This window comes from Phyllostomus discolor, chromosome 3 (genome assembly GCF_004126475.2).
Source record: "Phyllostomus discolor isolate MPI-MPIP mPhyDis1 chromosome 3, mPhyDis1.pri.v3, whole genome shotgun sequence".
NCBI classification, from domain to species: Eukaryota; Metazoa; Chordata; class Mammalia; order Chiroptera; family Phyllostomidae; genus Phyllostomus; species Phyllostomus discolor.
The window spans coordinates 160,197,951-160,221,942 of NC_040905.2; the positions used below are offsets into that span (position 1 = coordinate 160,197,951).

Sequence of the window (23,992 nt, forward strand, 5' to 3'; positions counted from 1 at the left end):
ACAAAAGTGTTTAGCCATTCCCAATTGTCTTCAAGCCATATTTTGCTTAACTTAATAGAAGAGCAAAAATATTGTTTTATTTCTAAAATGGATGAGATTTATACATTCTGAAAACTGAAAATCTTCAAAACTGTCATTTATGATTTAACATTATACTTCTATTCTCCTTTATACTTTCCATTCAATTGTATCAAACCAAAAATTAGAAAGAATGCAACTGCATTATAGCTGAACATAACAAGTATAAAAATTGCAACAATTCACTGGAGATTTTTTATGATATTTATGTCTACATAATAGTGAAAAAAAAAACGCTGTATAAATGAGAAAGCCACTGAAGGGCAAAATCTGACTCCTGGCTTTATTAGATGCAGGCCTAATGTCTTTCAGATAAAATATTTGTAGGTGCCACAGTCAATCAAGATTTCAACAGGAACCAAAGATGAAAGCATTCATGCATAAAAGGCAAGTGTGATAATTATGATGTGGAGACAAGATAATGGAAAATACCCAAGGCCGCTTTTCACTTTATGTATCAAGTGCTGCCTTGACCTATACATCCTACAATGCTCCATCATATTTACTGTGTTATTTTATCATTTTAATTATTTAGCAGAATTCAATTAATTGGGCTGGCATCTGGTCAGCAGATGAAAATCCTCCACTATCTTACAGGGTCTTTTTCCTATGTCATTTCTCAAAATAATGCTGCAAAACAGTTTTGAATAAACATACAGCTGAGTTTAAAGTTCTTGTTCATCCTTTAAATTTATTAACCTCTTACCAATTAAAGAAATGGCACATATTTTCCTGGAATGTTATTCTCAGATAGATTATATCAAAGTGGTTACGGACATATTCCCACTGAAATTTTAGTGTGACTCTATACTGTGAAGTTCACACTGACTCCATTTAAAAAGTTCTCTGGTACTGGAGCAAATAGAAAATGGTGAAGTAATTATTACAGAGAAGATAGTTCAGTATATTGATTTAGCATAAAGTTCATTGCCTGTGTATTTAGGCATTATGGTAATCATTTTCTAAACTGTGCTTTAATCTATCATCCAGAACCAGGTCTCACCTACCTTAATATTCATGAAAATAGTCCCCAACAAAGTTCAAGATTACAGTTACATTGCTATTATTACTATACTGTATCACATTATTAAAACACTAAGGCTTTATACTTAATACTTGCCAAAATTATAATAATGCTTTTTACAAATGTGATATGTAACTATTCCTTCTAAAACTTTTCTGTCAATATGATTTGGAGGAAAGTAACTTTTAAATGTTACTAAAAATTCCTGTTCAGAACCATCAAGTCAAAGAATAAAGTTTCTCAGTATGCCCATTTCATTATTTTTAAAAAAGGCTTCCATAAAGCAGGGATAAAATTCCTTTCCTACTAGAAGGCAAACCTAACATACCAATGAAACAGATTACATCTGACTAAAAGGGAAATACTCACTGAGGATTCAATCCTGAATAAAGGCAGAACATCTTCTATCTTATCCTTAGTTGTTGCTCAATAAAACTTCTCTTTTCCCTGAAAATAAGTCACTATCAGCCTACTTCTTCCTTGCTAAGGGTGATTAACAAAACTGGGGATGAAGATGGCAGGAGGTAAATCTGATTCTTGTTTCTTGTATAAGAAGATGAGGGCAAGGTTGCCCAGTATATCTTTAAGACAGAGAAGAAAAAAGGAAGATACCATCTGCAAACACAATTGGACACAGGTAAAACCATCAACAGACTTCCCAAAAATAATGATGAACAAAGCCAAAAAATAGTAATTCAAGTTATAGTAATGAATGTTTAATTTTGCCAGTCTAAGAAGACATACATTCTCATGCTCCTCCAGTAACCTGGGGACATTCATCTTCATATTTCCATAAGGGCTGTCCCAGGCCAAGGGGACGAAACAAGAGCTGGGAGTCAGAAGTCACCCTTTGGTGAAATGATCTGACAACATAAAAACATTCATAAAACGCCTGCACCTTGAGATGTAGCATCAGTACTCTTTGGAATTTATCTTAAGGATGTAACTTAAGAAAAGTATTATTGACACAATGAAGTTAATACATTATATAACTGAGAAAAACCATTGGAAATAACCAAAATAGGTTAAGTATAATCACTTGATGAAATACCAAGTAGCCAATTAAAATAACCATGAAGATTATGCAACCAGGAAAACTATGCATATACTAACATGAAAACAATATTCCACTAGAGAAAATATTCCATTAGAGAATCATTTAGTAGCCAATAACTTGAAAATAATGAAATTAACACAGTGACATTCTACACTGTAAAAATATCTCAAAAACAAAGAACCTGTCTAGATAGGAAATACAGAAAGTACGTTTACCTTGAGCTAGTCTTTCAAGTCGTTTCCCATGCTCCGGGGGTATTGCATACCTAAAATTTTAAACATAAATAGAGATTTTAGGTTTATACTTATTCAGGTAGTATCCTAACAATATTTACTCCTAAATAATGTCATGTAAAAAAATTCTACACCAGCCAAGCTAGTGTGGCTCGATGGAGTGCCAGCCTGAGAACAAAAGGGTTGCTGGTTTGATTCTCAATCAGGGAATCATGCCTGTGTTGCAGGCCAGGTCCCTGGTAAGGGCAGCACAAGAGAACAACCACACATTGATGTTTCTCTTACTTTCTCCCTCCTTTCCCCTCTAAAAAGGAATAAAATCTTAAAAAAAAAAAAATTCTATACCAAACTCCACTTAAATGAACTGAGTAGATTAGAAAACCAATCACAGAGTCATATCTCTTAAACACTGGACAAAAGTAAAATGAACTCATAAATCACTTATTTTAATGACCCAGCTTACCATACCAACCACATTTTAAAGATTAAGGAACAAAGGCAAAGGAGCAGGAAAATGGTTAGCCCAGGAGGCAGCTAGCTGCAGCACAGAGACTAGAACCTCTCTCCCAACATTCACAGCACCGGAGAAAACCAGGGCTATTTTTGGTCATATGTTTTAGTTTTGTGCTTGGTTAGTTGGCCTTTGTTTTTACAAAAAACTGGGTTGCTGGGTGTTTTTTAACCTTTTAAAATGTTTTTACTGACAAGCAGAATAGAACATAAAATTTTATAGCAACATTTACATTTTTAATCAAACCTTTCTCTTATACCTTTCAAATAGGTTTTAAATAAACTCACCAGTCATAAAAAAAAACCGCTACTATTTATTTCATGATTATGTGACTTTTAAAGTCTTGATTATGGAAAAAATAATAATTTTTCAAGAAAAATACTCATTTCTAGTACAAGATGTTTCCAAAAGTAAACACTTGAACTTATTTACTGTAAACTTACTAACAAATTTTGAAGCAATAATTTCATAATATGCTACACAAATACTAAATTTTACAGGTAGTTTAATGAGGAAAATTAAGGATACTAAAAGTGAAATGATCATTTTGTATTTTAAGTAAAAATATGTTATTCCTAAGACCTACATTTGCTACATTTATTAGACCAAGTTACTTTTAAGTTCAAGTTACTTTTAACTAAAATAATTCTTCTAATTTTACTTAACACCACACTCGGCTGCATTTAATGTCAATGATAACGTATGCAAAACTTAATTGGATACAATGTAACTAGGCAATTCTCTGAAAGAAAATTCAACCATATATCCTATTCCTTAAGGCACTATTAATGAAATTATTCCAATGAATTGGGAAGATAAAATTTTAGCATAACTAAATGACAATCACCCAATATATATTTGTAGTCACTTCTTACTAGTTTTTAATCCCTGATTAATATCACCACTTATACCCAGAAAAGAAAAATGTCCCCTATATCCCCTATATATGCCCCACATAAGAGGTTCTCCTCCCCCATAACACACATACACACATGCATACACACATGTAAAGGGTATATGCCTGCCCTCAAAGGGTCAGATGTGGATGGAGGTATTTATATATCCTGATTCACATTTCTGAAAAATCAGTATCAAAGGTAAAGCTTTTTAATCTGAAGTTCTGTTCACAGAAAACATAGGTCTGTTCATCTGCAGAAGGGGAGAAGGTAAGTCGCAGCATCTCTACTCCAAGATCCCCTGTTTACTCATTCTAGGATTTGAATCAACCCAATCATACCTCTCCTCCCAGGATGCCCTTTTACTGGCCTATCTCCTAAATTCTTTTCTGCAAGTATAGTATCTCCCAGGTACAGCTATTCCTATCAGAGACAGGTGATTATTTTCTTCTACAGGTTTGGACAATGTCTCGGTCTATTTTTACATTCTATAAAAGATCCAGCATTTTTCCTCCGTGGCTGCCTGACGATCAACAACCATCATGAACAACACAGTGTACCTATCTGGACCAACCAACTACTTCAACAAAAACAAATGGTCACTGATGTCCTTCATCCCGGGAAGGCAACAGTACCCAAGATAAAAAATCAGCAAGAAACTAGCCAAAATGTACAAGACCACAATGGATGTCATCTTTTTATATGAATTCAGAACCCATTCTGGTGGTGGCAAGACAACTGTCTTTGGCATGATTTATGATTCCTTGGATCATGCAAAGAAAAATGAACCAAGCCCTGACCAGTGTGGTGCAGTTGGATGGGTGCTGTCCCACAAAGGGAAAGGTCGCCGGATCAACTCCCAGTCAGGGCACACACTTAGGTTGTTGGTTCAGTCCCCAGTCGGGGCACATGCAAGGGGCAACCAATCAATGTTTCTCTCTCACATCAATGTCTCCCCCTGTCTCTCCCTCCCTTCCTTCTCTGTAAAAATGAATGAATAAAGTCATTAAAAAGAAAAAGAAAAGAAAAATGAATCCAAACATAGATTTATAAGACATGGCCTGTATGACAGAAAAAGACCTCAACAAAACAGCAAAATGACCATAAGAATACAACAAAGAAACCCAGGAGGACTGCAAAGACCAATGTTGGTGCGGACATGAAGAAGGTTTTGTAGTGACTGTTATGATTGTGCAGATTTTTCATGAGAGGATTAATGAATGAACTTTAAAACTTTCCCAAAAAATCCAGTTCATAAGTGATTATTAATAAAACTTTTATGGCTAACCAATGATTGCTATAGTTCTATAGCATCAGAAATTATCAAAGAATAAAAACTTACTTCCAACCACAGCCCCTTAACACAGGAAGACATGCAAAATTTCCTGAGGACAACCAAATCCTCAAACTGAAAGCCACACTGCGTTCATTCAATGAAGCATACTGGGACAAAATGACTTCAAGGGGCAGCTCCTCTTCTCTTGCCTGGTTTAGACATTGCCCTTGTTATCTCACACCTCTGATCCTTCCCAGCTCCTATTTCTGGACCTTCTATGCCATTATCACCCCTGTCCAGTTCACAAAAACACCCACTCCTTTTTCCAAGCTCAGACAGAGTCACCCCAAGGGAGAGCTTCCCATTCCCTCTTGCTGACCAACCACACGGAGTATAGGCTTTCACCATGGTACTCACAATTTATTTCTTTGTTTGTTTATTTGTTGTTTGTCTTTCTGCCTTCCCGCTCTCCTATCAAGCTCCCTTGGGCAAGGGTCATGTCTTTCTCCTGAAACACAGCACCAGCTGAGCAGATGCTCAGTTACTGTTTGCTGACTTTCGCTCTCAAGTTATGAATTTTGTTCCTGCTATACCAGGATAGAAGATGTAAAGGAAAGGCAGGATACAGAAAGAAGAAAAAAAAATCATGAAAGTGGGAAATGGAGAGAAAGGGTAAATAGTAATTGAAGCCAATTTACAGACTATCTATAGAGTCAGCCTAGCACACTCAGGATCAACCACTGAGAGTCTCAACTTCCCAGTCTGTTCAAATGCCTATTTCAATCAAAACTTTCTCTCAAGATTTAACCATCTCCCAGAACCACACATTTTTAGGTTTCCCAATTCTGCCTTGCCTTTTCTTTATTCCTCCTGGATCCTACACATTCCTGTAATATATCAACAGTCTGTGAAGGACAAAGTGTGCTCAAGGTAGATGGGCAGGTTTAAGGTACTTAATTTCCACTTCAATGGCATGGGTTGAGGGAATCTAATTTTCCAATATAATTGCCTAACAATTTAGTTCCTATGAATGTTGTGGTCAGCACTGAAAAACATCATCTAATTATTTAATAAAAAGAAAAAATGAGTAAAAGTCAACTAGCAAAAGGTTCTAACTTCATAAGAATGTTAATATTTTTCATCCAAAAAACTTTTTTTAAAAAATTGGTATAAGCTACTATCAGACCACATTTGAAACAGAATGCTCTGAATAAGAGCAAGTCATAGGGTATAAAAGCCAAAAAAAAAACCCTAAATCACTAGCATGTTTTCAAAAAGTTTGAAATCCTGCTGCTCTGATAACATCCAAGACTTTGTTCATTTCTATTTGACATACTACTTCATGGAAACACTAAGCAATTCTCAATAATTTTTTGAAATTATAGCATAACAATACTGCCTGCCTGTCCATCCCTCTGACACTCTGTCATCAGCATTTAGACACCTGACTAAATACAGGATGGGACAAAAGTATGTTTACAGTTGTGAGTCCACAAAACACAGTTTATTCTTGTATTATTATTTATTTATTACTGTATTATTGCCATACAAACTGTAAACCTACCTTTGCCCCACCTTATAAATAAAATAACAAATAAATAACTTTCCTGAGTCTTTCATCTTGCTACCATCCATCTGCCTTCTTTCTTTTCCTTTTTTAGATTTTATTTATTTTTTTATAGAGAGAGGAAGGGAGGAAGAGAGAAATATCAATGGGTGGTTGCTTCTCACACGCCCCCTACCAGGGCCCTGGCCTGCAACCCAGGCATGTGCCCTGACTAGGAATCCAACCAATTGGCTCCAAGGCCAGCGCTAAGTCCACTGAGCCACACCAGCCAGGGCTCATCTGCTTTCTTTTCCTCCCCTTACACACACACACCTTCCAATGCTTGCCACACTTTTTACTACCATTCACACTGGAGTCCAGTGTAATCTGGATCCTATTTTCATCACTCTCAGTATAGCTGCTCAGACAAAGGTTGTCACATTCTTTTTGTCTTTAACGTTTTTCTATCTAGAATTTTTTAAAGATTTTTTTAAATTTATTTTTAGAGAGGGGGAAGGGTGGAAGAAAGAGAAGGAGACATCAATGTGTAGTTGCTTCTTGAGTACCCCCTACCAGGGACCTGGTCCGCAACCAAGGCATGTGCTCTGACTGGTAATTGAACCAGTGACCCCTTGGTTCACCGGATGGCACTGAATCCACTGAGCCACACCAGCAGGGTGGAATTTTTTAATAGTTTCTTGAAATGCTCACTTCCCTTGAGTTTCATGATCCAACTCATCCCCAGTGGTTTTCTACCTTCTACTCTTGCCACATCTAACACTGATGCTCCCCCTGATTCCATGTTTTGGTGCCTCCACCTTCCTCCCTGAGGGAACCACCTTCACTCAAGGCTTCAAGATCACCCACACGCTCCACTCCATACATGTCTCCTGAGCTCTGAATCTCTAAAACCAACAGGAATGGAACAAGTTCATTTGGCAGCCCTCAAACAATTTGCACAAAGCTTACTCCTCTACCATCATCCTATCAGATCTGCTTTTCCTCGAGTTCCCCATCCAACCAACTGTCCAGAAATGTGGGAGTTGTGATCACATTCCCCTTATACCTAATCAACCCCCAGGTTTTACATTTTCTACCTTTCATTTGTTCAAGACATTTCTCTACCTCCATTGCCATCACCTTGGTCCAGGCCACCATTCTCTATCACACAAATTACTACTGTAGCGTCTTAATTAGTTAACCCTTCCTCAAGCTTTGCCCTTGCCAGTCAATGTAGCCCAATCAGATCCTGTCACTTTGCTTCCCTATTGAAAATCTGTCCAGCAGGAAGAACTGGTGGCTAAGTAGAGGCAACAAGTTGAAGGCCCTACAGGAAAAGGTCCTGTCTTGTATTACAGACAGTTAGTGACCTCAAGTCAGAGAAGTCCTACTTCTATGGCCCTGACCACTTCCTAGATGTTTCTATAACAGTATTCCATCACTTCAAAAGTTTCTACATACACAGGATCAAATTCATATTTCCCCCTTTAAGCTGATTATCTCTCCTAGAATTCCCATTTCAGCTCACAATCCATTTCCCCCTAGCCTTCCAAACTAGAACTACCAGAGTCACCTCTTCTCTATTTCTCATCCTCACTGCTCCCATTGCTAATTGCAAGCCCCATCCACTCCATAGCCTCAAAATCTTCTATCCATCTCTTGGCAACATCACCTCAATTTCAATCTTGATCTGCCCCAGTTAGACTACAATCATAAGTATACCCTCTTGCCTCTACTTCCCTGGGCAGCTACAGTCCTCACATCACTATCAGAACATAAAAACCTTTATTCCTTACTGCCTCACTTTCAACACCCCACCCCACCCCACCCCCAATTTTGCCCCAGCCTTAAATATCAACAGTCTATTCTCATTAGGCTAGACTATGAATTATTCTATCACTCACACAGGCTTTGACCTCAGTCTTCACCTCAAACAGCCCCCTCCATTCTGCTTCAAATCCCAACCTCCCAAGCCCTGCCCAGATTCCACATCCCCTTTGAAGCTCTCTTTGAACATGATAAATCTCAGCAATCTCATTCCTTTTCTTCCACCCAGAACCCTTCTGTTATATTTTTCATGTAGTATTTATCATCTATTACTTTCCATAACTAGCTGCTATGCATAAATAACTTTTGTCTGGGTAGGCACTGAGTTCTGGGAGGGACAGAACACCTACTACAACTCAGAAATGGTCACATGAATTACCCTTTTTACCCTACCTTGTACAGTGAGTGCCTAGTTCACAGCCAGGCACTCCGTTAAGTGCCACCATTGCTCAGTCACACAGGTAATTCTTTATTCTCTGAAGATATGAGTATGTCTTGCACTTTTCTGTATCCTTTGAAAATCACCAAATAAGATGTCTACCATTGTATGCCCTCAAGTACATACCAGTTTGTTGAAATTATTCATTGTTCATTTCACCTTTAAGAGTTTTTTGTTCCATATAAAAGATGAATATTGCAAACAGTTCTGCTACATCAATTAAGAAACTATGAATCACTAATGACCTATCACTAATTAGATATTTACAAGGTGATGTTTTATTTAAAACCAGAGTCTTTTATGAATTAAAATAAAGATCTAATTTGAAGGCTGAAGAAAACAGAATAATTCCCCCAAGCCTGTGTTTGGGTGCTTTGCTCAAAGAATGGACCAAAAATGATGTCATCCTGGTGGTTGTAATATAAACACTATCTTGAATAATTACTAGACAGACATTTCAAACTGCCAGTAGGTAAAACTATTTTTTCAAAATGTACTAGATCCATTTCTCTGATTCAGATTTTCTCTGTGAACTAGTCTTTCTCTTTTCAAGATATGTTCAGTCCATTAGAAGTGTTTAACAATACTTCTCAAAGAGTAAACTCCTATTTCTCAGATCACTCCCTCAAAGTCTCCCTAATTTCATTTGGGGACCCTGAGGCTACTATTAATATGTTCAGAAACCAATGTTCCCAGCTCTACTCACTGTCCATACCTCTGCCGCTGTGCCGAAACAAGTGACTACATGGGTTCCCCTGCCAGTTTCACTTACAGGTGCTACTGATGTTTCCTGCTGGCCCAGCTTTCATCTACCCTGTGACATCCAGGGCAAATCCAGCCCAGGGCACAGAGGGGAGAACCCCTTCCAGGTCCATGCCATGCTCAGGCAGGTCAATCCTAAAACAAGGCTGTCCTCTATTCCCTCCCCCTGAGGCTGAGTGTGCAATAACCCTTTCCTCCTTAGTTTAAATTTCTTCTTCCCCTTGTTGTTTTGCTCATAGTCAGCTCCCCTAAATAACCAGGTTCAATTATCCAGAAAGTTTTCTGACAGATGACAACTCTAAACTGACCCTCCCCTTTTTTTTACTGGCATGAGCTTGTACATATGAGCTTGCTTTCTGTAGTTAGTAAAGGGCTGAGCTCAGTGAAAAGAATAATCAACCAGTCATTATGATTAGAGCTCATCACAGCTTCCATTTATTGAGCCCTTATAATCCATCAGAACTTGTGCTAAGATCCTGTACTATAAGTTCTACTACTAACACCTCCATTTTACTGATGAGGAAACCAAGGCTTAGAGGAATTAATTTATTTACATAAGGTGGTAACCTAGGTGACACCCAACCCCAGACCTATCTCACTCCAAATTCCAAGATGCTTGTGTTTCCTAATCAATCACCACAAAGATGCCATCAGAAAGGAAGTGACAGGCTATTGGCCCATCCTTTACGATAATTTGTATAATTTCTGGAGGGTGACCGAACTTTTGGAAGAAAATGTTTTATACCTGATAGCAGACCAAAGTTCGAATATTCATACAGTACACTTCTCCCAGCTATCTTTCTTACCTTTACTCATTTTTAAAACACAAATGAAAAATGAAATCACTCGCCTTTGAAACTAAAATTATAATATGCACCAAGCAAAAGACAATGGCATTTTAAATAAAATTCAGATACAAAGAACAACACCATTAAACAACTAAGGTTTTTTTGGTTCTTCAACAAAAAACTTCATGAATCAAAAGTATCATACCTAGCTCTGGCTGGTGTGGCTCAGTGGAATGAGTGTTGGCCTGTTAACCAAAGGGTCCCCGGTTCGATTCCCAGTTAGGGCACATGCCTGGGTCACAGGCCAGGTCCCCAGTGGAGGCCATGTTAGGGGGAACCACACATTGATGCTTCTCTCTCTCTCTCTTTCTCCCTCCCTTCCCTTCTGTCTAAAGATAAATAAATAAAATCTTTTTTAAAAAAGTATCATACCTATATTTCACAAAACTCAATATTTCTGAAGCAGATAATTTATAATACAGTTTTTAATCAAGGTATATTCCTAATTGTATCCAAAAGAAGGCTGAACAACTATGGATTTTATATGCATAATCATGCCACATTTTCACATTACTGATGTTAACAAGGTTTAATATTTATGAATTTATTAAAGTTTATACATTAATATTTTATTTTAATTATTAAGTCTCATTAGTTAACTGTGGAAAATAGAACATTGCTTACTTCCTTTTCAGGTCTTAAAAGCAGACAAATGTGAGAAACAAGAGTGTGACTGTAGGGGGTGCTGTGGTGGAGACCCAGGCACCCCTTCCAGATGAGGCCCTCTCCTCACTGCCTTCATCAAGGGGAGGCTGCTCCTTGCCTCACCCCATACTAACCCAAAGTCATATTCCCTACCCAAGATCCTGGCCTCTGGAAAGGGAGGGACTGGTGTCCCATATGCAATGAATGATACGAGTACAAAAGCCTCACCATCTTGCCTCAGTCTAGGGGAATTCATAAGGGCCCTGACAGCAGACCCACCTATGGGATCTGCACAGGGTTCTACTGCACTCTAGCTTCCCCTTCTGCCCAGTCCTGCTTTTGTGGCAGGTGTTCTTTCTGGAACATAATCCAAGACACCTCTCTGCCCCACAAATCCAATGTCAGAGAAGACTTCCCAAGCAACCAAAACTACAATTACAATGAATGCATTTGTAAGACTGTGTCACTTAGGCATCATCAGTCCTTATCACACAAGCTGAGCATCTCTAAATATGACCTAGACAATAAAGCACTTGAGCTGAGGCGCTATGTGAACACCAGATAAAAAACTCTATGTAAAGGAATTCAGCCAGAGCTTAGGCCCAACTTTATGCAATCCTTGGCCCACCTCCAGACAGAACACTTAGATGAAAAAGAGAAACTCTAGCAGCCATATCAACAGACAGACATAAGTGAGGAAACTACAGTGAGAAACAAAATATCCTAACAAGAACAGAGTTTCAGTGAATAACTGAGCATTAGCAATATAAGCAGCTCCTTTTGAACTTCCAGGCAAGATGGAGGTGTAGGTAGATACACTTTGCCTCCTCACACAACCAAAAGAAGGACAACAACATATTTAAAAACAAGAAATAACCAGAACTGCCAGAAAATCTAACTGTACGGAAGTCCGACAACCAAGGAGTCAAAGAAGAAACATTCATTTAAACAGGTGGAAGGGGTGGACACAGGTAGCCAGGGAGGACACGACACATGGCAAGGCCTGAGCTGGCAGACCAGTGGTCCCACATTTGCATGCAGATAACTGGGAAAAGCAACTGGGAGCAAGAGAGACCACACAACCCAGGTTTCCAGCACAGGGAAATAAAGACTCAAAACCTCTGGTGGTAAAACCCTATGGGTGTTGAGACAGCAGGAGAAACTCCCAGCCTCATAGGAGAGTTTGTTGGAGAGCCCACCCACCCAGGATTAGTACCAAAAGGGTCCAGTTTGCTTCTGAGTAGCAGGGAAAGTGACTGAAATCCTGCTGAGAGCCTAGCGAGTGGCATTGTTCCCTCTTGAACCCCTCCCACACAAACATGGGTTGCCCCGCCTTGGCAAACACCTAAGGCTCTGCCCCTTAAAACATAACAGCTGTGCGAGAACAAAAAAAGTATGGCCCTAATGAAAGAACAAATCAAATCACCAAAACTAGAACTAAACAATAAAGAGATAGACAATCTATCAGGTGCACAGTTCAAAACACAGGTAATCAGGATGTTCACAGAAATGGTTGAGTATGGACGCAAAATAGAGGAAAAAGTAAAGGCTGTGCAAAGTGAAATAAAGAGGCATGTATAGGAAACCAGCAGTGAAGGGAAGGAAACCAGGACACAAATCAACAATTTGGAGCAGAAGGAAGAAATAAACATTCAACCAGAACAGAATGAAGAAACAAGAATTCAAAATAATGAGAAGCTTAGGAACCTCCTGGACAACTTTAAATGTTCCAATATCCTAATCATAGGGGTGCCAGAAGGAGAAGAACAACAGCAAGAAATTGAAAACTTAGTTGAACAAATAATGAAGGAGAACTTCCCCAATCTGGCAAAGGAAACAGATTTCCAGAAAGTCCAGGAAGCTCAGGGAGTCCCAAAGAACCTGGACCCAAGGAAGGCATATCATAATTACATTACCCAACATTAAAGATAAAGAGAGAACCTTAAAAGCAGCAAGAGAAAAGGAGGCAGTTACCTACAAAGGAGTTCCCATAAGACTATCAGCTAATTTCTCAAACTTTCAAGCAAGAAGGGGCTGAAAAGAAGTATCCAAAGTCATGAAAAGCAAGGCTACATTGAAGATTGTTCTATCCAGCAAAGCTATTATTTAGAATGGGAGAGCAGATAAAGTGCTTCTCAGATAAGGTCAAGTTAAAGGAGTTCATCATCACCAAGCCCTTATTATATGAAATGTTAAAGGAATTTAAGAAAAAGAAGATAAAAAATATGAACAGTAAAATGGCAATAAACTCACAACTATCAACAACTGAACATAAAAAGAAAAAAACAAAAACAAACTAATCAAACAACTAGAACAGGGACAGAATCATAAGAATGGAGATCACATGGAAGTTTGGGTGGGGGTAGAATGGGGGGAAGGTACAGAGAAAAAAGAAGCACAAATGCTACCATTAGCATTTGTACAAAATAGACAGGGGGAGATTAAGAAAAGTATGGGAAATGGAGAAGCCCAAAGAACTTATATGTACAACCCATGGACATGAACTGGGGGCTGGGGAATGCTGCTGGGGCGGGGGGTGGGGGGGGATGCAAGGTGAGAGGGAATAAAGGGGAGGAAAAAATGGGACAACTGTAATATCACAATCAATAAAATATGTTTAAAAAATATTCCTATGGTTGGAGATTATACTGATTAGCCTTCTCATTCTGTAGGTGAAGAAGCTGGAGTCCCCAGAAGCATAGTTATTTGCCCAAAGTCAAACATTAGCAGCAAAATAAGGACTAGAGCCCTGAATGGTGGTCCCTCGTGTCTAAGTTCTGACACAAACAGTCCCTGCCTCCCAATATTTACATGAATTTGTATTGTTTTTACCAACTTTCAAAGCTCACTTCAAATATACTATGATGATTACTAAAATGAATTTTAATAATGATAGAGTTTACCTCAAAAGTATTTATGCTGATCTAATATAATCTTTCATAAATCTACTGGGAAATTTCCTTAGAGTCATTTGTATCACTAGTTTCCTAAAGTAGTTATCTTAGAAAATGGAATGTTGATTAGCTGTCATACTTACTGCTGTGTTTTACTCCTTTATCATTATAAATGATGGTGATGGTTAAAGATAATAGTGTTATATAAATCTACCCTTAATGCATATAATGGAGACTATATTATTAGTAACCAATAGAGTAATTAAATACTGAAAAATATACATGCTGGGAAAAGGAATATTTTGGAAACTGGCATCATTATTCTCACAAACGGTGTTGTTCCTTCCCAAAGACACAAGATTGAAAAAAAAAAAAGGGCCTAATTCCTGACCAGAATATATTCTCCTAAGAAACTGTTAGGAGACAACATAATCCTGTTTCCAGTAAAAAAGGAAAAAATCCTCTCTCTTCATAGGAAAGCAGAGACCTCATCTAAACTCCTCTAATCCTAAAAACTCAAATTAATCAGTATTGAACAAACTCCAGAAAAGCTGTTACTAATTTTTCAGACATCTTAAGGGAAATATAGTATATAGTTGACTATATACTAAGATTTCACCAACATGTTGAATTTATTCATTTCCTTTAATTTTATCCACACTGAAAGTGGGTGTCAAAAAGAGCATGGAGATTACTATGCAGCTGACAAACTGCCCAGGAGCCTATATGCTACTTTATAATACTTCTCATAGTCTCTGATAGCTAAGTCCCAAAAGTACTAATTCCAACAGATGTTTAGAGTGGTGAAGAAATACGACAGAAGTCCATGGGGCCTCGAGGATGTACTCACAACTGTCCCTCAGTAAATACCTGTGTAATGAAAACTCCCAGCATACTTTTTGTCACAAAGCCTCTCTAGGTCAAAGACCATGCATTTAAAATCTTTAAATTTGATTTATTCCATTAAGAAAGCAGAATGTTAAGAATTTATCAAATTAAATGTGCTTACCTTTAAAATAAGTTAAACAGCTTCCCAATAAGTTTCTTTAGATGAAAACTCCACAGCAAACTAAAAAGTGCCTGGATTTCTCTTATATGTCCTAAGAACTCTGCTCTTGCACCTAAAATTTTCCTTCCAATTAGATGTCATTTTCAATCATTAGGAAGTTTTGCTATAATTGAATCCTTTTGGATAAAGTTTACAATTTCTCACTTCACCAAATGATAAAATCTCAATGGCAAGATGAGCCTAGAACTTATATACTATATCTCAACTCCTCATTAGCAGCACTTGAAAAAGAGGCATTCTCTTTAAATTGGAGCCAAGAAATCTGCTGGGCTGACACAAGCAGCTGAGGGGCAATCTAAAGGTTCATCAGAAACATATTTCCTGGGTTGTCCAGTTGATATGCTTCTGCCTGTATGTTATCCTCCATATATATGTATTATAGAAAACAGACCAGTGTTATAGGAAATAAACTCACCTAAGACCAAAACCCATGAAAACAAGTTTAAAACATAAACCTGGCTAAACACAAAGAACACCAAGGTGACTGACAGACTAATAATTACAAATGTGTAGTGAATGTACTATGTGATGCATTTTAGAAAGCAGTCTTAAAACCATCGCTCAGAAAGATGAGGGACTCACAAATAGATGAAACTGCAAGTTAAAATCACATAGCAACATTAATTTGCCATTTGACCCATGCCTATCATCCTCTCCTTCTAGCCAACACATACTATAAGGAACCTGTAATTTATTTAGAGGAGGCTGGACCATTTAGAGGAGGCTGGAAAATCATTAAGATAATTTGATACTTTATATCTAGAAAGTCAACTTTCTCACATGCCTTCTAACAAATGCTCAGATAAGTAAAGATGCCTAACTAATTCTTCAAGAGTAAAATATCAATCAATCCATCACCCACATACCGGTCTGTAGGCAACTTAGATAGACAAGTTACCACTAGCTTTATGATTTTGAACAAAACCCTACACATAGTGGAAGACAATTCATTATTAGTCAAAAATTTTCTTATAACTCTTATAAATCTGATTCGACCAAAGGAAAAATGTCCTCTTCAATAGGTTTATACTGCCTTGCCTAAACTTCAACACTCCAAAGCAAATGAATATTAAACATGTAACTTGCCAAGACTTGGGCTCTCCAAAGTGGAGATAATTAATGCTGTAGAGGTCCATATCCTCGGTGTGCCATGCGAAAGTGGTTTTCCACATGCCAAAATAGAGATAGGGGGTATTTACACCCTCAATAGAAATACCGCACTCTTCCTCAACCACATCCAAGACTGTATTTAGGCGAGCTATGTTCCATTCATCCACACCCTGGAACCAGGAAAGAGAGAAAAAAAATCAAATATTAACACACTAATAAAGATAACATTTAATATTCAAACCAAAAGCTGCCAAAATTACTACACTGTGTATTTTAATTCACTTAGAAATAAAAAATAAAGCAATTATTATTCAAGAAACACGCAAAGAGGTCTGCCCGGAAAAATTCCAGCCACTGTTAATATAATGAAAATGGTTTGTGAGACATCAGTGTAATCTGGCAGCCAAGCATGAACTGGAATGAGCATGCGTGAACAATGACAACTTCACTGTATTAGTCGATGGGGGCAGTAGACACAGTTAAATGAGCACGTGTACTGTGTGGTTGTCACATTCCAAATGACTGAGCAAGTAGACCAACAAATCTGCATCAAATTTTGCATGAAGCTTGACCTTTCCTCAGAGGGAACTATTTGGATGATTCATAAGGCCACAGCTATGTGCAACTGATGGCTGGCAGCTTCACCACGACAACGTACCTGCTCATACATCATGTTTCATACAGGGCTTTTTGGCCAAACATCAAATCACCCAGGTGACTCAATTCCTCTACAGCCCAGATTTGGTGCCCTACAAGTTCTGGCTTTTCCCAAAACTAAAACCACCTTTAAAAGGGAAGACATTTCAGACTGTTGATGAGATTCAGGAAAATATGGGGCAGCTGATGGCGACTGGGAGAACTGTGTGAGGTCCCAAGGTGCCTACTTGGAAGGGGACTGAGGCGTCATTTTCCTATGTACACTGTTTCTTATATCTTGAATCTCCTTCAATAAATGTCTTTATTATTTATATTACATGGCTGGATACCTTCTGGACAGGCCTCACATATGTATGTATATCCAAAGTTATTATGAGCATAATAAGGTTCTATATAAATATTGGTATAAAATTATACCAAAGGACTTCCTGATTGCCAACATAAATGCAAATTAAGTCCCTACTTGCTGTTAGCAAAAGAATAACTTCTCCAAAGTATATGATCTGGATTTGCTTTCCATCTTTGGCATACCTTTCAGTTTTGAGGGGTTTTTGTTTTTCAGTTTGTTTATTTATACATTAGTTTAGAAGTCATATTCAAAATCAGATATCATTTCAAAATGGCACTAGCAAAATCATCTTCTTTTATCCCTCTCTCATCATCACCCATTTCAGTTTTAGCATGTGATACATCATTGTACTTTTACTATTTCTTCAAGTAAAGGTTAAACTCTATGTTGATGAGAAATTTTAAATATATAATAACTGTTAAAAATCCTTATCCAAACTTCGGTAGAATTGTTGGAATAATGTAGTTCTCTAAAAATAACCCAATATGCCTGGTGATGATAGAAAAGGTTAGAGTTGCTGGTATAAGAGTTAAGGTAATAAGAAAAGATTCTCTTTTAATTAAAACTTACTAATCAATTATTAATTTACTATAATTCACAACTGTTTAAAATATATACAAGCAATGTATTTTCCCATATGCCTTTCTCATAATCAAATATAACTATTAGAGACTGTGACATTCCCATACAAAGATAAGGAAACTGCAGTGACTTTAAAATCATTCAAACCTACTCAAAGTGCTGTTAAAGAGGGGTGTTAAATTAATGTATGTGCACCAATAAGGCCCTCTACAATTACTATGACAATGGCCTCACAGACAACCACATCTAATGTTTCCCTTATACACTAAAAACTTACAGGGTTGCTGTTTTCATTTTGGTCTAGAGGTAATTCTCTAATTAGTGTAGTGATCTTACTTCCTCAAGCTTTTTGGTTACAAAATTGTTGATAAAGCGGTTCATGAAGCTCTGCCTCAGTTAACATACTTGAAAATGCCATTGGAAATCATTTAATCCCCAAATTCTCCCAAATTGCCATTCTATCTTAAACCCCACAGTGGGAAATTTGTTATTTGGAAATTGGTCAAAGTAAGTATCCTTTAGAAAAAGTCCCAGGTTCCAACCTATGAAACTTTATAAAAGTTCAGATTGTGTAAAATATTTTATCTCACTCTATTTATAGTGATGCAATCTTTTACCCCTGGTCCAATCAGACCTCAATTCAATCATTCTAATAGTAAAGTCCTATTTAAAAGTCATTACTGAGGCAATGAATCTGAGGTAATAAATGAGAGCCATATTATAGTAACCATTTTTAAATTGAATGAAAACTTACAAATGTAGGAACAAAGTATTCCTCTGAAACTCTTACATTTAGAGAAGTCTTAACTCTATTACTGACTGACATTATTTTTCAAAAAACAAAACCCTGAGGCTGATTCCTTTGACATCCTTAGACCTGTGGGTCTAAGGGAATGAGGACAGAGAAGTAAACGTACTGGCAGAAGACCCAGATTACAACCCCAGCTCTGCTACTGACCAGGGTGAAAATCACTGCAATTTTCTGAGCTTCCAGTCATTCTTCATAAAAAAACATGAGGGCTAGTACCCTCCCAAAGATTCCTGGAAGCCTGAGCATGCTCAAGAACACAAAATATTTAGAAAATAAAACATTCTTCCTTAAAACGGAAGGAATAAATATCTCCACTATTCTCTAGTAAATCTCACTGGAGAGCCTCCCCCAATATAACAATCAAACATGCTTTGAGTTAATAAAGGCCTATGACATTTACTATTGAAGTTCTCCCCACTAATAGGCAAATGCCATGTTTTTGAAAGACCAAGTTATGGGCGAGACCAAGGTTGACATGATGCTGAAACTTTAATTTATTTTGATAAAATAAGGAATCAGGACATTTACTCAAAACTCCAGTCAAGATGGAGGCATAGGTAAACACAGCTTGCCTCCTTGCACGACCACTACCTATTCACACAATCATCACAAAAATTACAACTAAACTACATAACAACTATCACACAGAACACTCAGAAAATCAAGCTGTAGAGAAGTCCAACAACCAAGAAATCAAAGAAGTTACATTCACTCAGGTGGGTAGGAGGGGTGGAGACATGGAAACGCGGAGACACAGAACACGCAGTCCCACCCCGATGTGTGGCGGATAAAAATCAGGAGGGATACCTCAGGAGCAAGGTATCCCAGCCCCATACCATGCCCCCTAACCCAAGATTCCAGTGCCAGGAAGATAAGTCACAATAACTTCCGACTATAAAAACTGGTGGGAATTGGGGTGGCAGAAGAAACTGCAGGATTCTCAGGCATCTCCTCTTAAAGGTACTGCAACAGACTTAGGACTTACACAGTCACACAACTTCTTGGCTCCAGTATGGGGACAGCAGTCTGAAGGGTACCAGTGCCATACAGGGAAAAACTGAAGTGTCTGGCATCAGAGCAAGTGCCAGGGGACAGCTTTCTCACAGACAAAACTCCAGAGGCCAGGCAGCAGTCATTGTCCCTTTTCTGAGCCCTCCCCCACACAGAGCCTCTGAGACTCCATCAAACTGGTTCATGAGTGTTGCCCCACCCAGGCAATTACCTAAGGCTCTGCTCCATCCAACTTACAGGTGGGCTTTTCTATAATATGTTGGGAACCGCCCTGACTGGTATCAGAAGCTGAAACCCCCCTAAGCTAAGGCTAAGGGAACGCCCTTGGAACCGTAAGCCAGCAAGGAGACAAAAGCTTATCTCCCTGGCAGGAATGCTGCTTCTGCTGCTCTATTCATAACTGAACCCCAAAAAGCTTGGTTGGTTAGCCAAAGATGGGTAAGATTCCCCAAGGAGGGAACGACCTAAGACAGGCACGATCACTTTGGGAGGCCCCCCAAAAGGACTTAGGGGGCTGCAGCAAAAGGGGGTGATGGACCCTCGCTCCTCGGCTTTGACACAGCCTGAGTTCTCATCGTCTGGGAGAAAAATCTCCTTATCTCTTGGTTGCCTTAGTTCCCTTGCTCTACCTAAGCCTGAAACAATGACAGGGTGGTGCAACTCTGTGCTGAAAAGGGCGGGTTCCCTGGGTGATCAGGCCTGAGAAGGAATATGTAAATTACTGTGAAACCTTCTTTGTTTAGAATGTTCTCAGTTGAATGAGAGGGGTCCAAGGAGGAAGTTAGTTTGTTCCTCAATGTCTTACAGCTCTTTGACCCCGACTCAAAATAGACCAGCAGCGTTCCTTGTTTTCTATAGTTCCTTACTTCCCCCTGATGAGTACTGTACTTTACCTGAATTATTATGCAAAATGAGCCCAATAAAAGCAGGTATGGATGGTAAATCGGTGCGCTTCCCACTAGGGGGGGTGGCCATTTCGTCCCTACTTCCCCACAGAAACTAGTTTGTCTCTGTGCATGTTTTTTTCTCGCGTGTTTTTCGGCGAGCCATCCACAGCGTTCCGTGGTCACTGCCGGCCGGTGACCCACACGCAACAACAATAAGCCATGTTACTAAGACAGGGAGTCAAAGCAGCTCCACCTAATACATAGAAACAAACACAAGGAGACTGCCAAATTGAGGAGAAAAAGAAATAGGGCCCAAATAAAAGAGCAGATCAAAACTCCAGAAAAAGAACTAAATCAAATGGGGATAAGCAATCTGTCAGATGCAGAGATCAAAATACTGGTTATTATTAGGATGCTCGAGGAACTCACTGGATACTTCAACATAAAAAGGACCCAAGCAGAAATAAAGTTTACACTAAGTGAAACAAAGAAAAATTTACAGGATGGGATAGTGGATCTGATAGTGGAGTGGATGAAGCCAAGAATCAAATCAATGATTTGGAACATAAGGAAGAAAAAAATGACTCAATCAGAATAGCAAAAAGAAAAAAGAATCAAGGGGGAAAAAAAAAAGGATAGGGTAAGGAGCCTCTGGGGCAACTCCAAACATACCAGAATTTGAATCACAGGGATGCCAGAAGGAGAAGATAAACAGCAATGCATTGAAAAAATAAAGAAAATTTCCCTGACTTGGTAAAGGAAATAAATATACAAGTTCAGGAAGCTCAGAGAGTCCAAAACAAGATGGATGCAAAGAGGCCCACTCCAAGACACATCATAATTAAATGTCAAATGTTAAAGATAAAGAATCTTAAAAGCAGCAAGAGAAAAGTAGATAGTTACCTATAAAGGAGTTCCCATAAGACTGTCAGTTTATTTCTCAAAATAAACTTTGCAGGCTAAAGGGATTGGCAAGTAGTATTCAGTGATGAAAAAGCAAGGACCTACAACCTAGATTACTCTATCCAGCAAAGCTATCATTTAGAATGGAAGTGCAGATAATGTGCTTCCCAGACAAGGTGAAGCTAAAGGAATCATCATCACCAAGGCCTTATTATGTGAAATGTTGAAGGGACTTCTTTTTTAAAAAAGATCAAAACAATGAACATTAAAATGGCAATAAATTCACAACTATCAATAATTGAACTAAAAAACAAACTGAGCAAACAAACAGAACAGAAACAGAATCATAGACATGGAGATCTTCTGGATGGTTACCAGTTGGGAGGGGGAAGAAGGAGAATGGGGTTAAAGATGCAGGGACTAAGAAGTACAAATTGGTAGGTACAGAATAGGCAGGAGGATGTTAAGAACAGTATTGGGGTTTGGGCAGGGCAGGGGAGAGCAGTGGGGGAAAATGGGTACAACTGTAATTGAACATCAATTATTAAAAAAAAAAAAAGAACAGTATAGGAAATGGAGTAGCCAAAGAACTGGTATGCATGACCCATGGGCATGAGATAAGGGGGGAACTGCCTCACAGACTGGGGTATACTGGGTGGAGGGAAGCATAGGGGGAAAGTTGGGACAACTGTAATAGCATAATCGATAAAATATATTTAAAATAATAAAGAAATCATATAGTTTCAAATAAAGAGATGATTAAAATATTAAGAATAACTGGTATAAAGAGGCTGAAGACAGATCTTACTGTTTCAAAACTTCTCTAATTTCTGTTCTCTACTACTGACTAAACTGCCTCCAAAGACAGGTACTACTTAAGTACTCAAGAGCACCAGGTCTCCTTCACAAATTCAGACAAAAAGCATACCTAGCCTGTCACTTAGATGGAGTGTTACACTATACTCTACCTCATTACAATAAATGCACATATATACCACACCTATTCAAAACAATCCTGTAAAATAGGTGACATTATACTCAAATGAAAAAATGGAAAACTTAATATTCCTCACTACTTGCAAGTGGCAAAGATAAACCTAAATCTATCTGACTCCTGGGTCTTCACTTATAAACACTATGCTTCCAGTTCTGATCATTTTAAAATACAACATATCATCCTCCTTTCTCTGCAACAATTGTCAACAAATAACCAAAGGGCTAAAATTTAGGACAGGCAAACACATAAATCTGCCACATTCTCCCCACCCAGGGGTACAATCATTCTATACAAACACTGGCAAAGCTTATAATAAAGGCTGCTTCACTTGGAGACTGGTGATAGAACTGATTTAATGTAAAAGTCTCCAGAAAGACCTCAGCTACAAACAAGCCCCACAATGACAAGTCAAAATCTGCCAAACATTTCAAAGCTTAAAGAAATCAAATCTCAGCTGGAAGTCCACACAGCAGCCCAAGTTCAGAGACGAATGCCTCTTCCCAGATTCCTGCCTTTCAAATAAAGCTCTTCCACACAATGTTCAGCAGGTGCCTGAGTGGTATTTGTCACTCACTTGACCTCCACCAGGCAGACATTTCCTCCTGGACCCTCCACTCCCTTCACCCCACTTATCCAGTCAGCATTTTAGGCCTGTACTGCTTTGCCTGTCTCTTTACCCAGTGTCTGTCTGGTTTTCTGAAATAATTTGTCATTAGATCATGATTTGTGCACATATGTATAATTATCAAGGATCTTTTAGAACTTGTCAACCTTCATTAGTATCACCAGAATCAGCAGCTGTTTAAGGGAATGAATGCCCCAAACTGGCGTCAGAGCATGAACAATGCACCCATTACCCTACACAGAGACCATACCAACTTTGAGGTCACAGCCCTTAAACTCAGGGACATATATTCAGACCAATGAGAACCCTCTTCTCAGCACTGTGAGCATCCAGCACCTACTCTATAATGACTGCACTCTGTCACTGAGAGACTGAAGGATGACATGACAGCAACATGTCACACTACAAACTTTACCAATAATGAGCCATTCCCACCTGACATTGAGAAATAATGCAATATTATTGCAAACTAATTTTTCCTAAACTATTTCTAATTGCACATAAGCCCCACTAGAGACTGTGGTTAAAAAACTTTGACCTCGGCCCTGGCTGGCGTAGCTCAGTGGATTGAGTGCGGGCTGCGAACCAAAGTGTTGCAGGTTCGATTCCCAGTCAGGGCACATACCTGGGTTGCAGGCCATGGCCCCCAGCAACCACACATTGATATGTCTCTCTCTCTCTCTCTCTCTCTCTCTCTCTCTCTCTCTTTCTCCCTCCCTTCCCTCTCTAAAAAATAAATAAATAAAATCTTTTTAAAAAGTAAAAAAACAAAACAAAACAAAAAGAACTTTGACCTTGCCCTGACTGGTGTGGTTCGGTGGGTTAGGAGTCGTCCAACAAAGCAAAACGTTGCCGGTTTGATCCCCAATCAGGACACATGCCTGGGTTTCTGGCAGGGTCCCCAGTTCAGGGCATGCAAGGGGCAACCAATCAATGTTTCTCTCACACATCAGTT

The 23,992-nt window shown here is 38.6% G+C and overlaps 1 protein-coding gene across 7 annotated transcripts in view; it reads right to left on the reverse strand.

Moving 5' to 3' along the window:
* Positions 1 to 23,992, reverse strand: part of KDM4C (lysine demethylase 4C) — a 383,617-nt gene that overhangs the window by 279,915 nt on the left and 79,710 nt on the right. For 6 of the 7 annotated variants that reach the window (XR_004902186.1, XM_036021651.1, XM_028507295.2 and 3 more), the window contains 2 exons: positions 16,192 to 16,385; positions 2,375 to 2,424 (listed from right to left, as the gene is read on the reverse strand). Coding sequence is in view for 6 of the 7 variants with exons in the window: in XM_036021651.1 (XP_035877544.1) it covers positions 2,375 to 2,424; positions 16,192 to 16,385 (244 nt within the window). In the remaining variant the exon portion in view is untranslated. The remainder of the gene's footprint in view (positions 1 to 2,374; positions 2,425 to 16,191; positions 16,386 to 23,992) is intronic. The other variant, XM_036021650.1, reaches the window with a different exon arrangement.